This window comes from Drosophila kikkawai, chromosome X (assembly GCF_030179895.1).
Source record: "Drosophila kikkawai strain 14028-0561.14 chromosome X, DkikHiC1v2, whole genome shotgun sequence".
NCBI classification, from domain to species: Eukaryota; Metazoa; Arthropoda; class Insecta; order Diptera; family Drosophilidae; genus Drosophila; species Drosophila kikkawai.
This window is the reverse complement of record NC_091733.1, coordinates 25,815,281-25,828,555: the sequence shown is the minus strand read 5'-3', so window position 1 is coordinate 25,828,555 and position 13,275 is coordinate 25,815,281. Positions and strand designations below refer to the sequence as shown.

At 42.6% G+C, this 13,275-nt stretch overlaps 4 protein-coding genes across 5 annotated transcripts in view; all 4 read left to right on the top strand.

The window, feature by feature from the left end:
* The first annotated feature begins 350 nt into the window (after positions 1-350).
* On the top strand, positions 351-5,145 carry LOC108080387 (protein strawberry notch-like). The gene is made up of 8 exons (XM_017175113.2): positions 351-494; positions 567-1,344; positions 1,400-1,825; positions 1,886-3,212; positions 3,274-3,754; positions 3,817-3,955; positions 4,023-4,407; positions 4,477-5,145. The coding sequence occupies exons 1-8, from the start codon at positions 452-454 to the stop codon at positions 4,798-4,800; spliced, it is 3,903 nt and encodes a 1,300-aa protein (XP_017030602.1). The 5' UTR covers positions 351-451; the 3' UTR covers positions 4,801-5,145.
* Positions 5,146-5,752: 607 nt separating this feature from the next.
* Positions 5,753-6,993, top strand: Coq5 (ubiquinone biosynthesis protein COQ3, mitochondrial). Its single transcript, XM_017174961.3, has 3 exons — positions 5,753-6,049; positions 6,117-6,535; positions 6,591-6,993. The coding sequence occupies exons 1-3, from the start codon at positions 5,866-5,868 to the stop codon at positions 6,891-6,893; spliced, it is 906 nt and encodes a 301-aa protein (XP_017030450.1). The 5' UTR covers positions 5,753-5,865; the 3' UTR covers positions 6,894-6,993.
* Positions 6,994-7,139: 146 nt separating this feature from the next.
* Lgr4 (Leucine-rich repeat-containing G protein-coupled receptor 4) overlaps positions 7,140-13,275 on the top strand; it is a 33,604-nt gene continuing 27,468 nt past the window's right edge. Inside the window, exon 1 of one of the 2 annotated variants that reach the window (XM_017174955.3) lies at positions 7,140-7,453. In XM_017174955.3, the coding sequence (XP_017030444.1) occupies positions 7,396-7,453 (58 nt within the window). In that variant the 5' untranslated portion in view covers positions 7,140-7,395. Of the gene's footprint in view, positions 7,454-11,728; positions 11,946-13,275 lie in introns of those variants that run through there. The other variant, XM_017174956.3, reaches the window with a different exon arrangement.
* Positions 8,430-10,697, top strand: LOC108080289 (uncharacterized). The gene is made up of 3 exons (XM_017174958.3): positions 8,430-9,374; positions 9,446-10,451; positions 10,509-10,697. Exons 1-3 carry the CDS (start codon positions 8,571-8,573, stop codon positions 10,670-10,672), a joined length of 1,974 nt encoding a protein of 657 aa, XP_017030447.1. The 5' UTR covers positions 8,430-8,570; the 3' UTR covers positions 10,673-10,697.

Genomic DNA, 13,275 nt, shown 5'->3' with positions numbered 1-13,275 from the left:
TATTTATGTAATAATAATTAAATCTAAGTTAAGCCAAGAGACATTGAGAGGTTGCTCTTAAAAAAAAGGAAAAGGAGAAGGTGTAGAGAGGGAGTGAAATAAGGAAAAAAAGAAGTAAGACGGAGAAGGTAAGCTGTACGTACAATTAATAAATCTAAATGTGCGGATTTAATGAATATTAAATATTGGTTTTATTTGTGTACTATAAATCTAAAGGTATATATTAAAGGTAATATTGAACAATTTAAATTTTTTTATAATTTATAAATCAAGTATTTTTATTTTATTTCAGCAATTGTTATCGATAGCAATAAGCTCAGCTAGCCAAAGTCGATTACTGCGATCATCGCTGTGCCCCCCATCTCTATCAAAAAGAACTCGCATCTCTAGCCGGTTAACCACCGCAAATACAAAAACAAAAAGCAGGAGAAAAAAACGCAAGTGGAAAAAAATGGCCGCGGCTGAGAAAATTCCGGATAAAGGACCACCCAGATGTAAGTTTGCCTGGTTTTATATACTTTTCAAGTCCTTTCAAGGACTCCGCCTCCCAAATCCTTAAACCCTAGTGCGCCTGGGCATTGGCCATCCTGGTACCGTCATGGAGACAGCCGCCCTGAGTTCCATGGATCTCGGTCATGTCTACTACCGCACGGACATACCCAACGATACGATCAAAAGTGGCCAGGTCAGTGCCGTGCAGCTGGAGACCATACAGTGTGCCGCGCAGACCATTGATTACCTGCGGCCGGACGGCACTGGAGCCGGTTTCCTGATCGGCGATGGTGCTGGTGTGGGCAAGGGACGCACCCTGGCCGGCATTGTCTATGAGAATTACCTAAAGGGTCGCCAGAAGGCCTTGTGGCTATCCGCGTACGATGATGTCAAATACGAGATTATGCGTGAACTGGCGGCCATAGGTGCCTCACGGATCTATGTCCGTGCCTTAAACGAGCTGGAATATGGGAAAATCAGCTCGCAGGTGTTCAACAGTACGGGCATCATCTTGTGCTCCTATTCGGAGCTGATCAGTGAATCGAAGACCAACGAGAAGGGCAAGTATCGCACTCGTTTCCGCCAGCTGTTGCAGTGGTGCGGCCAGAACTTTCAGGGTGTGATCATCTTTGATGAGTGTCACAAGGCCAAGGATCTGTTGGGGAATAACTCAAAAGTCTTACAAACTGTGTTGGAGCTGCAAAAGAAGCTGCCCAAGGCCAGGGTGGTCTATGCCTCCGCCCAGGGTGCCTCGGAGCCCCAGAATATGGCGCACATGGTGCGTTTGGGTTTGTGGGGACACGGCACAGACTTTGGTTGCTTCAATGACTTTGTCACAGCTGTGGAGAGACGGTGAGTTGGGGGGAATATATCTGCCAAGACCTCACCCTAATTCTCTTCTTTTCAGTGGCGTTGGCGCCATGGAGATTGTGGCCATGGACATGAAACTGCGCGGCATGTATATAGCCCGACAGCTAAGCTTCAAGGGCGTCAGCTTTAGGATCGAGGTGGTGCATCTAGACCGGATGTTTCGCAAGATCTACAATCTCTCCGTGAAGCTCTGGTTGGAGGCCAGGGAAAAGTTCTCAAAGGCGGCGAAACTCATCGAATTGGATCCTTCCCTCCAGCTGGTCATGTGGAAACAGTTTTGGTCATCGCATCAGCGTTTCTTCAAGTATCTGTGCATTGCCGCCAAAGTAAATCGTGCCATATTGACCGCCCGCGAGGCCATCAAGAATGGCAAGTGTGTGGTCATTGGCCTCCAGTCGACGGGCGAGGAGGAATCGGAGCGGGATGATGATGAAGAGCTTGAGGATTTTATGTCCAACGCCAAGTGAGTGATTTTTACTCTTATATTTTCTTAGTTTTTAAAGTAGTTTATTGCTGGCCTTAGAGGCGTCTTCCAGGACTTGGTGGAGCGTCACTTTCCAGCGCCCAGTCGTCAAGGTCTTAATCGGTTTCGGGGCCTCTACGAAAAGGAGTCCTCGCAGCTTGAGGGTTCCTTGGCAGGAGAGGCAAGCCAGCGGAAGGAGGAGGGCTCTGGTGGGGGTAAGGAAAGAAAGCTGAAGAGGCGCAACGGTAGCGGGGAGGTGGCGGAGACTAGCAGGAAGCGGATGAGGAACACTGAAAGCGAGGAGGTGGTTAATATGAATGATAAAGCAGGCTTTATCCGGGATGCAAAGGAGAAAGAGGAAAAGGCGAAGGTGGATAAGGAGAAAGAGGAAAAGGAAAAGGAGAAGGTGGAAATGGTAAATCAGAATAGGGAGAGAGAGTATGTGGGGACTGAGGATAAGGAGAATGAGAATAAGCTGAATGAGGATAAGAAGAATGAGGATAAGAAGAACGAGGATAAGAAGAATGGGGATACGAAGAATGAGAATAAGAATAAGAAGAACGACGATAAGGAGAATGAAAATAAGAAGAATGAGATTGAAAATAAGAAGAATGAGATTGAAAATAAGAAGAATGAGAATGAAAACAAGAAGAACGAGGATAAGGAGAATGAAAATAAGAAGAACGAGGATAAGGAGAATGAAAATAGGAAGACTGAGAATGAGAATACGAAGAATAAGAATAAGGAGAATGAAAATGAAAATAAGAAGAACGAGGATAAGAAGAATGAAAATAAGAATAACTCGGATAAGAAGACCGACAATAAGGATACCAAAGACAAGAAGACTAAAAAACACAATGCTCACCAGAACACCCAAGATCACAAGGCATCCAGCATCCAGGTGGCCAGGAATGCCACAACCGATTTCTATACCTTCTGCACCACCACCACCAGCGATGTCATGAACGCCGCTCTCTTTGACATCGAGCTTGCCTGCTCCCTCAAGGAGGAGCTCCTGCGTAAAATAGATTATTTGGGCAAACGCCTGCCACCCAACTCCCTCGATCACCTCATCGACGAACTCGGTGGCCCCGAGAATGTGGCCGAGCTGACCAGCCGGCGTGGTCGCATCGTCCAGCATAAAGAGGGTGCCATCAAATACGACTGGCATGTCCCGCTGAAAACCCATAATCTGGATGAGAGGCGCATGTTTATGAATGGCCTCAAGAATGTGGCCATTATCTCGGAGCCGGCCACAAGTGCCTGGAATCTCCACAGCGATCGCAGGGAGCGCAACAAGCGACGTCGTGTGCACATCACACTGGAGCTGCCCTGGTCCACCGATATGGCCATACAGCAGTTGGGACGCACACATCGCTGCAACCAGGTGAGCCTACAAATGGGATTTTTATTTAAGATTTCCTGGTGGTCAATTCTCTCTCGTTTAGGTCTTTACACCCGAGTACATCTTCCTCACAACGGACCTGGCTGGCGAGCAACACTTTGCCTCTGCGTTGGCCAAGCGTTTGCAAACGATGGGTGGCCATTGCGTTCGTCGAACCAAGACGACTCGTGATCTTTCCCAATTCCATATTGACAACAAATACGGTCTCCAGGCTCTGGAAAAGATGATGCTTACGATAATGGGCTATGAGATGCCTCTGGTGCCACCGCCCACGGATTATAGCGGCGAGTTCTTCAAGGATATTGCCGGGGCCTTGGTGGGCGTGGGCATAATCGTGAATAGCGAGAGCCATCCGGGTGTGCTTAGCCTGGACAAGGATTACAATAACATATCAAAGTTTCTCAATCGCATACTCGGTTGTCCTGTGGATCTGCAGAATCGTTTGTTTAAATACTTTACCGACACCATAACGGCCATCATACAGCAGGCGAAGCGTGGCGGTCGCTTTTATCTGGGCATAGTTGGTGAGTTCTTTAAGGAGAATATAGTTTTTTACTTGAAAAATCAAATTATAAATACTTTAAAGACTTGGGTGCTCCGGGCAGGAAAGTAAATCGCTTGCGTCACCTACGCTTTTGGCGTCAACATGCCACTGGAGTGGCGCCCACGGATCTGCATACGGTTCGGGTGGAGCACGGCATGAAGTGGCGGGATGCTCAAGCCAAGTGAGTGGAAAGAAAGCTATTCTTCAAACATATTCTTACAGTTAATGTAATATTTATTCTTCCATAGATATTCCGATGCTGAGCACGATTACGAGGGCTTCTATCTGTCTCACAGGTCTCACAATCACAAGCACACCGTCATAATGGCTTTGGTCTTGCCCAGCAACGGAATGATCAGCGATAGCAGCTCATCTGATGATTCCGATAGTCCCAAGGAGAAGAAGAGGTCAACATGTAACGAAAAGGAGATCATGTGCCAGGTTTACAGACCCAATACGGGTCTTCAGACGCGTCCGCAGTCGCTGTACGAGCTGGGGAGGAAGTATAGGAAGGTGCGCATGTTGGAGGCGAAGCCCCATTGGACAGAGCATTACAATAACTCAATGTATGCGTGCTCGCATGTGTTTTGGAATGGCAATTGCGGGAATGTTACTCAGGGCAATGAATGTGAGGTGAGTTTTTTTGGGGGGAAAATATTTATTGAAAATTTGGCAATCTGGAAATTACTTCTCTTTTTGTAGGTGGGCTTGCGTCATCGTTCCTATCACATCCTCACCGGCTACGTGCTCTGTGTTTGGAACCGCGTTGAGCACTTGCTGAATACAGTTTCCAACAGCAAAATTCAGTTGGTTCGGGTGAAGACCACGGACGATATGAATATAGTGGGCACCCTGATACCCAAGGACTGTTACGAGACGCTGATAAATGATCTGCGCAGCGATTGCGAGGAGCAGGAGGAGTTCAACTACTGCGCAGGGGCTGCTAATTTGAAAACTGATGAAGAAAAACTTAAATACACGCGACAAAAAGAAGAGGGAAAGGAGGTTCAAGAAGGAAGTACCTAGAAAGAAGTACCTAGGGAGAAGTACTTAGAAAGAAGTATCAAAAAACAAGAAAGAAGTTCCATGAAAGAAGTCCCAAGAAAAGAGTACCTAGAAAGAAGTATCCAGGAAGAAGTACCCAGAAATAAGTACCATAAAACAAATACCAAGAAAGAAGTTAAATGAAAGAAGTCCCTAAAATGAAGTACCTAGGAGGAAGTACCCAGAAAAAAGTATCAAAAAACAAGTTCCTATAAAGAAGTTCCAAAAATGAAGTACAACAGAATGCCACAATAATGTATGTTCCTTATTTTTTCTTATTTAAATAAAATGGCTACGTACGCAGGACGTACAATAAAAAATTTAAAATTGAAATTAGGGATTTAAAAAAAATATAAATAAATATTACAAATTATAAATAAATAAATTTATATTTTATAAAAATTAAAAAAAAAAAAAATTAATATAAATTAAAAAAAAATTAATATAAATTAAAAAAAATTTTATATAAATTAAAAAAAAATAATATAAATTTTAAAAAAAATTTAATATAAATTAAAAAAAAATTTAATATAAATTAAAAAAAAATTTAATATAAATTTAAAAAAAATTTAATTTAAATTTAAAAAAAAATTAATATAAAATTTAAAAAAATTAATAAAAATTTAAAAAAAATTAATATAGTTTATAAAAATAAAATATATTTAAATTTATTTATAAATTTAATATTTTTTATAAAAATATATATTTTCTTAACTTAAAAAAATGCAAAAGGTAACACAAAGTATATATTTTCTAGATTAAAGATCTCGTTAACCATAACAATACTTAACATTAGTAGATTATCGGCTTAAAAAACCAATACCTTTCCAATTATTTAAAGTCAAAACATAAATTCCCCGCACGTATTTTTGAAAACCGATATATACGTGTTATCGATAGCAATAAGCATGGCAAAGCAGAACTCCCACCTCTAGCCGGCTGGCCACTGGCCAGACAAGGACAGCTATAGTACCTGATTCTCAAGCAGCTGTTTAGCGGTTGTTTTCCTGCTTTCATAATAATAATTATTAGAAAATATAGCGAAAAATGCAAAGTACACGAAGCCATCGACTGTTGCTGTCCCTCACCCGCCGATTCCTGACCAACCGGACAGCAGGGCAAGCGTCGCCGCCGCCGCTATGGGCGAGAGGAGCAGCAAATGCTGCCACAGAGGAGCACACCACGCACTTTGGCTTTCAAACGGTTAGGGAAAGCGAAAAAGAGCAAAAAGGTGAGTGCCCCAGGTGTTCCCCAAAGGCCTTAGATCACCCCGTAATGTTTCTGTTACCTTGGGCCAGTGCACCAGGTGTTTGAACAGGTGGCCCAGTCCTATGACATGATGAACGATGCCTTGTCCCTGGGCATACATCGCGTCTGGAAAGATATATTTGTGGAACGCCTTGGTCCTGTGCATGGCATGCGGCTGCTAGACATGGCCGGTGGCACTGGTGACATTACCTTTCGTTATCTACGCTACCTGGCCAATCAACCGAATCCCAAGCAGCGCCTAAGCCATGTCACCGTCTCGGACATCAATCAGCATATGCTGGATGTGGGCGAGGAGCGTGCCAAAAGACTGGGACTCACGGCGGATAAGTTGCCCAATTCCACCATTGCCTGGAAGTGTGCCGATGCCGAGAAGTTGCCCTTTGAAAGTGATAGCTACACGGCCTATACCATTGCCTTTGGCGTAAGGAATGTCACAAGGGTGGATAAGGTGAGTAAGAGGTCTGGATTTATCTCTTTTCCTATATGTTTTTCTTTATGTCCAGGTCCTGGCCGAGGCCTATCGCGTGCTACAGCCAGGCGGTAGATTCATGTGCCTGGAGTTTAGCCATTTAACCAACGAGACAATGCAATGGCTGTACGATCAGTACTCCTTCCAGCTAATACCACCCATGGGCCAACTGTTAGCCGGCCAGTGGCAGGCCTATCAGTATCTGGTGGAGAGCATTCGGCGGTTTCCCAAGCAAGAGCAGTTCAAGCAAATGATCCAGGAGGCGGGCTTTGAGCAGGTTTCATACGAGAACCTCACCTTTGGCATGGTCAGCATACACTCTGGCTTCAAGTTGTAATGGAAACCAGTATGGTTTTTGGTTGTGGAATTGATATATTAACCATGCTGCGCACGTCTTTGGCCGGGAGCAGCTCATAAAGCATCGAGTTGAACAAGTATTTTTTGTGTTTATTTTTTTATATTTTTTGTTTTGTGTTTGTTTACCTGTGGGCTTTTCAGTCAGAAAAAAAAGAGAAGAAATATTACATGATGACATCTTTGCCAGCCACAAGGCCTGGGAAAGACCTTGAGGCTTTGTGCCAGACCCAAATAGATGCCTTGGCGATATGCTGACCCAGTATTCCAACCCCGAAGATCCGATTGAAATTCGCTGTCAGTTCTCCAAAAAAAAAAAAAAGTGAAAATCAATTGTGGGCTAATGGAAAGTTCATTTACGGTCGATCGGTCGGTCGGTCAGTGTGTGATATAATGTCTATATATGGACAAGTGTATCGGCGGATTTAGTGCGGGTGAAATTTATGCGTGTGAATGTTGAATGCTAACGAAAGGCCAGCGGTTAAATGTGGCATTCAAATGCCTTTAAAATGGATTATTGGTGGTGCCTTCAATCGGTAATTGGTAAGTAAGCAATGTCTGCTTTTATTATAATTATGCTTTCACCGGGAGAGAGGTTTTGGGGGATTTGAACCGGAGACAGCAATTTGCTGTTGAATATCAAATATATCTATTATTCTCTATTATAAATGTAATATTTAGGGTCTAGTCTCCAGTTTTAAGTATCTATATCAATCTAGAATGCAGTTTCTAGTATATCAGAATACAGGATCCATTATTCAATATTCAGCATTTAGTGTCCAGTATCCAGTATCCATTATCCAGTATCTAGTATCCACTCTCCAATAACCAATATACCATTTCCCTTATCCAACTTGCCGGTACATCTTGGCTGAATTATGTAAGCCCTCCCCTGGGTCTGTAAGGCCGCCAGGCCCGTAAAAGGAACGCTGGCATAGTTAAGCGCTTTTGATTCGTATCTAAATTGCAGCCAAATCATAAACCTTCGGCCCTCTCCGGCGGCCGAAAGTGAAAAGAGTCGAGGAGAAACACCAACCGGGTATTGAAAGCAAAAGTTTTGTGCGTGCACAAACGTGCCGCGCATGCGTAGGTGGCTGTCATTTCAGAGACTAAGACAGTGGAACGGGGATCTCTATAATAGGAGACAATATTTATAATTTTATTATTTATTTTAAGCAAAAAAACGCAAAAATTCTATTCATAGATCAATTTTTAATGCTCCAATTGCAAACTGCAAAATTATATAAATTTCGGTCTGCCGAATTTAGCTTCCCTTCTTGTTCTCTTCGGTTTATTCACGCTTTGAACCACTGTGCCTGTGCCTGGTCAGTGGCATTAGCATAATGAGGTGTCGTGCTTAGGGAATGGCTATGGGATGATACGGCAGGTGAAATGGCAGCGTAAAAGTCATAAACTGACCAACTGCCTTTGCCAATCTGCAGTGCATTTGCTGCTACCCAGAGACGAGAGCCACCACAAATGATGATGGCCACTTGGTATGCACAGTGGGTCGGCTGCGGCGGCCTCAACCACTGTGCAGCCGATGTCCGCTTTATAAATACAACAGCGACCAAGGAAGTTCATTTCATTTTCTTGGCGGCAATCGCTGCGTTGACATAATCACGGATTACGGATTACCTCCATCTCCTCCTCCGCCAAGATGCACTTCCTCACTCGCTCATGGAGTCCACTGCTCCTGTTGGCTTTCATCTTGAGCTTTGGCGGGGATATTGAAGCCTCTGGCTTGCGTCTTCGCCACTCGAGAAGATCCACCTCGCCGCTTCCATTGGTTAGCACGACGCCCACCACCACAACAGTAGCGGAGGAGGCACCGCCACAGACAGTCGTGGAGGAGAGTCCCATCCAGGTGACAGAAGCCGAACCCGAGGCGGAAATCACCACGGGCAAGCATAAGCGTGGCATACTGCATGCCGGAGCAGCAGCAGCAGCAGGTGGCCATTGGCCAGCTAGGACTTATGCTGCCCATTATGGCTATAGCCTGCAGTTGCCTGGAGGCAGTGCCTTTCTGACAGCAGTTCCCTCGCAGCGGCATTTCATCAAGTATGGACATGGACATGGGCATGGGCTGCGTCCCCTGGTGACCCAGGCTACGGGCTTGGGAGGTGCTCTGCTGCCAGTTGCTGGTGGGATTACTCCAGCTCTAGCGGGGGTCTTGCCTGGTGCTTTGCCTGCTGCTCTTCCTGCTGCTCTTCCTGCTGCTTTACCCACTGGAGTGGCTAGTGTTATACCTGGTGGCCTGGCTACTACCTTGTCTGGTGTTCCCGCGGCAGCGGCAGCTCCTCCCTCGTATATCCTGCGTCCTGGCAATGCTCTTGTCTCCTCGTACAGTGTCAACTATCCCCATCAGCATTTGCAAAAGCCGGTAGTGTTCCAAACGGCAGTGAAGCCTCTGCATTTCCATGCTCCTCCGGTACATGGTCATGGTCATGTCCATGCCGTGCAGGTGAGTCAAGTTTTGTTTTTTTTAGAGATTCTTTTGGGAATTCTGTGATATTTTCTTGTCTTGGTTTGCAGCCCACCTATGTCCAGGCCTTTGCTCCCACGGCACCCGCTGTGCCTGTCCAGCCTGTGCAGCCTGTCCAAAGTATTCCCAGCATTCCCACTATCCAACCTCTGCCACTGCAACCCGTTCAGCCGGTGACCCATATACAGCCTTTGCAACCTGTGACTCCTGTTCAGCCTGTCCAACCCACGGTGACCTTTGGAGTTCAGCCTGTTCAACCTGTGCAGCCTGTCCAGCCCCTCCAGCCTGTCCAGCCCCTCCAGCCTGTCCAACCCTCCGTAACCTTTGGCCTTCCTTCGCCACCCCCCGCTGTGGATGTCCCAGCAATTCCCCAATTTCCTGGAGTTCCCACCTTTAGTTTCCAGCCAGCTCAACCAGCTCAACCCGCTCAGCCAGTGCCCGCCCAACCAGCGATTCCAGCTAATCCCGAGGCACCAGAAGTACCCCAGATCCCAGCCATACCACAGGTTCCCCAGATACCACAGATCCCAGCCATACCACAGATTCCTCAGATCCCCCAATTCCCACAGATCCCCCAGTTTCCCAGCTTCCCGGGCTTCCCACAGATCCCGCAGTTCCCTCAAGCGCCTGCTGTTCCCTCGGTACCCTCAGTGCCCAGTTTTCCCAATCCTCCTCCCACCACCAATCAGTTCTTTCCGGCGGCACCACAGCCACCATTAACCCAGCAGCCGCCGACTTTTATACAGCCAGAGGCTCAGTTTCCTGGGGGAATTGTGCCACTACCAGGATCCCAGCCCGTTATCCCAGAATCTGGCACTGGCATAGCCTCCCCACAGATTCCACAGATTCCACAGTCACCTCAGCCCCAGCCACAACCTCAACCCCAGCCAGAGCCCCAGCCCGAGGCGGAGTTGCCGCCATTGCCCACCCAGAGACCCAGCCAGCAGCAGCCTTGGAAGCCTGTGTTCTACCAGCCACCCGCCGAATCCTCGCCCGCGTCGCCCAATCGTCCCTCGATCACGCTGCTGCCACCATATGGCAGTTCGCCACCAGAAGGTGAGAGTTAGATGGGGGTCTGTTCTTGGCTTGGAGTATAATCTTTGGTTTTTTCAGGCTACCTGCCACCCGTGGGCTCTCAGCCGTTGCCATTGAGCTCCAGCAGCGGTGGTGTGGGCAGCCATGGGGGGATCTTTGACCAGCTGAGCGATGCCGAGCTGGAGCACATCTTTGCCCAGGCCCATTTGACGCAGCAGCGTCACAATTACCATCACTACTAGGAAGCTTCGAGGGAATACTCTAACCTTAGGCACATTTTATCATTTTTTTTGTTTTTTTTTTTTCACTTTACGCTTTCTTGTATTTGTTACCTGTATTTGTAAATTATGTTTTAATATTAAATAAGTTATTTATCAACATTTATTTGGTGTTTTTGTGCTTTGTATTAAATTGGTGTATTTAAATTAAATTACAGCCTTTATCATATCAAATTCTTATTTTTTTCACGGATGGAAAATATTTAAAATATAATTTTATTTTGCTTGTGAAAGTAAACAAAAGTAAAATTAAATAAATAACTTAATAATATTTAAAAAATGATATATTTATATTTATTTATTATTTTATTTAGCTTGTGAAGGTTAAATAATATTAAAAAATGATATATTTATATTTATTTATTATTTTATTTAGCTTGTGAAGGTTAAATATTATTAAATAAATAATAAAATAATTTTTAGAAATAAACCACAGCCTTTGTCATGCCAAAATCATGCCTTTTTTCACGCAACTTAAATATTAACCCAAAGTTTACCCTTAAATAGCTTAAATAATATTAAATGTATATTTTTTTCTTTTCTTGTTTTCATTAATAGCCTGTTTCAGTATATTTTTCATGTAGGGAAATCTTTGCATTTTCCAGGAGCAATAAATCATTGCAAAATTTCCTTCTTTATCATCTAGGTTTTTTCCCAATTTTAAAAAAAGACCTTTTTAAATCCTTTTTAACCGCCCAGAAGCTTTTCCAGGGCTTTTCACCTTGAACTTGGTGGGGAAAACTCTCATGGCCCAGCCAGAGAGCTTTTCCGGTGCTTTTCATTCATAAATTCGCTGCGGAGCCGGCTTGGTGAATGAGTGCGCTGCGTGGGATTTGGGTGGAAAATGGGTGAAATTGGGTTTGGGGGAAAAGCGGCAGGAAAAGCGGGGCATGCCACATGCCACATGTTGCAGCTCGCTCGACTCGGCAGCTTGCCCACTTTTCCGCTCAGTTGTTTGTTATCGTTGGCGGCGAACACGCGGCGCTGCGGATGAAAAATCGAGCCGTGGAATCGGGGAAAACATATATCCATCGGCGCGATCTGTGATCGGTGTTGAAGCCCCGCTGCAAAGTGTGTGGCAAAGTTCTATTATTTTCTTAAAATTTTTTTTATTGTTTATGTGCTAAAATTAAATACGATTACGGTTAAATCGGAAGCAAAAAAACAACAGCAGGAGGAGGAGGAGCAGGAGGAGGAGCAGGAGGAGGAGAAGGAGTGTCAATGGCGATGATCATGCGTATGTGTCTTCCCGTCGGGAACAAAAAATAAACAGTTTCCGGGTGTTTTTTTTTTAGAGTAGATATATGCCAGATATTCGCCAGTTTATATTCGTATATATATATATTTTATCTACTTTATCCGTAAATGTTTGTTTTCCGAAACGAAAAATAACAAAAGCCTGGCCGGTCAAAGATCTGTTCTCAGATATTGGCCAGGCACTCCTTCGGGGATATAAACCAGAGATTTCGAAGGAATCCCAGCTGGAAGTAAAGTTAAAAATAAAAAAATATGAATCCTTACATAACAATTAGAAATAAAACAAATAATATAAAAAATATAAATAAAACAAACAAAAAGTAAGCGTAAATAATATTTATAAATAAAAAACAACCCATATTATTTTTTAATAATATTTATAAATAAAACAAACAACCAATATTATTCCTAAACAATATTAAAAAAAAAACAATATTATTTTTTAATAATATTTAAAAATCAATCAACAAATATTGTTTCTTAACAATATTTGAAAAATAAAACAAACAAAAATAATTATCCGTAAATAATATTCATAAACAAAAAAACTAAACAATATAATTTAATTTCTAATATTTTAAAAATAAAAAAAAAACAAAAAGTATTATTCGTAAATAATATTAAAAAAAACAATATTATTTTTTAATATTATTTATAAATCAATAGAATTATTCCTAAATAATATTTAAAAAATAGCACAAACAAAAAATATTATTTCTTAATGATAATTATAAATATAACAATCAACAAATATTATTCCTAAAAAATTTTTGTTAATAAACAAACAATAAATATTATTCCTAAAAAATATTTATAAATTAAAAAAATTAAAAGTATTCTTATAAATAATTAATAAATTAAAAACCCAATAAATATTATTCCCAAAAAATATTTATAAATAAAAAACCTACAAAAAGTATTTTATATATTTAAAAGATAAAAAACATCCCAAAAAGAAATTCAAACAAATTCTAAAAAAAATATCTTGCTAAAATCTAGTAAATAATGAATATAAGCTCATCATATTTATTATTATTATTTATTTATTTTCAAATAAATCCCTGAAATTCCCAATAAAGTTGAAAAAGTTATAGCCATGTAAATCAGGCAAAAAAAGTAATGACAAAAAATAAGCAGGATTTGCAAAAGTTCAAAGAGAATGCACAAGTTTTTTTTTGCTTTTTTTACAAAGTATGTGACTTGCGGAAGGGCCTTCGAACTTAAATAAATACAATAAAGTTTGATTAAAGGTGGTTTACGAAGAGTTATTTCAAATTTAGAAATATACAAAATTAAAGTTAATGTTTTCG

Excerpts from the sequence above, each read along its gene's own strand:
- LOC108080387 (XM_017175113.2), top strand. The coding sequence starts at position 452 with ATGGCCGCGGCTGAGAAAATTCCGGATAAAGGACCACCCAGAT. Across the intron at positions 1,826-1,885 it reads GATTTTATGTCCAACGCCAA|AGGCGTCTTCCAGGACTTGG; the intron begins GTGAGTGATTTT and ends TGCTGGCCTTAG. Across the intron at positions 3,755-3,816 it reads CTTTTATCTGGGCATAGTTG|ACTTGGGTGCTCCGGGCAGG; the intron begins GTGAGTTCTTTA and ends AATACTTTAAAG.
- Coq5 (XM_017174961.3), top strand. The coding sequence starts at position 5,866 with ATGCAAAGTACACGAAGCCATCGACTGTTGCTGTCCCTCACCCGCCGA. Across the intron at positions 6,050-6,116 it reads AAGCGAAAAAGAGCAAAAAG|TGCACCAGGTGTTTGAACAG; the intron begins GTGAGTGCCCCA and ends ACCTTGGGCCAG. Across the intron at positions 6,536-6,590 it reads ATGTCACAAGGGTGGATAAG|GTCCTGGCCGAGGCCTATCG; the intron begins GTGAGTAAGAGG and ends CTTTATGTCCAG.
- LOC108080289 (XM_017174958.3), top strand. The coding sequence starts at position 8,571 with ATGCACTTCCTCACTCGCTCATGGAGTCCACTGCTCCTGTTGGCTTTC. Across the intron at positions 9,375-9,445 it reads GTCATGTCCATGCCGTGCAG|CCCACCTATGTCCAGGCCTT; the intron begins GTGAGTCAAGTT and ends CTTGGTTTGCAG. Across the intron at positions 10,452-10,508 it reads TGGCAGTTCGCCACCAGAAG|GCTACCTGCCACCCGTGGGC; the intron begins GTGAGAGTTAGA and ends TGGTTTTTTCAG.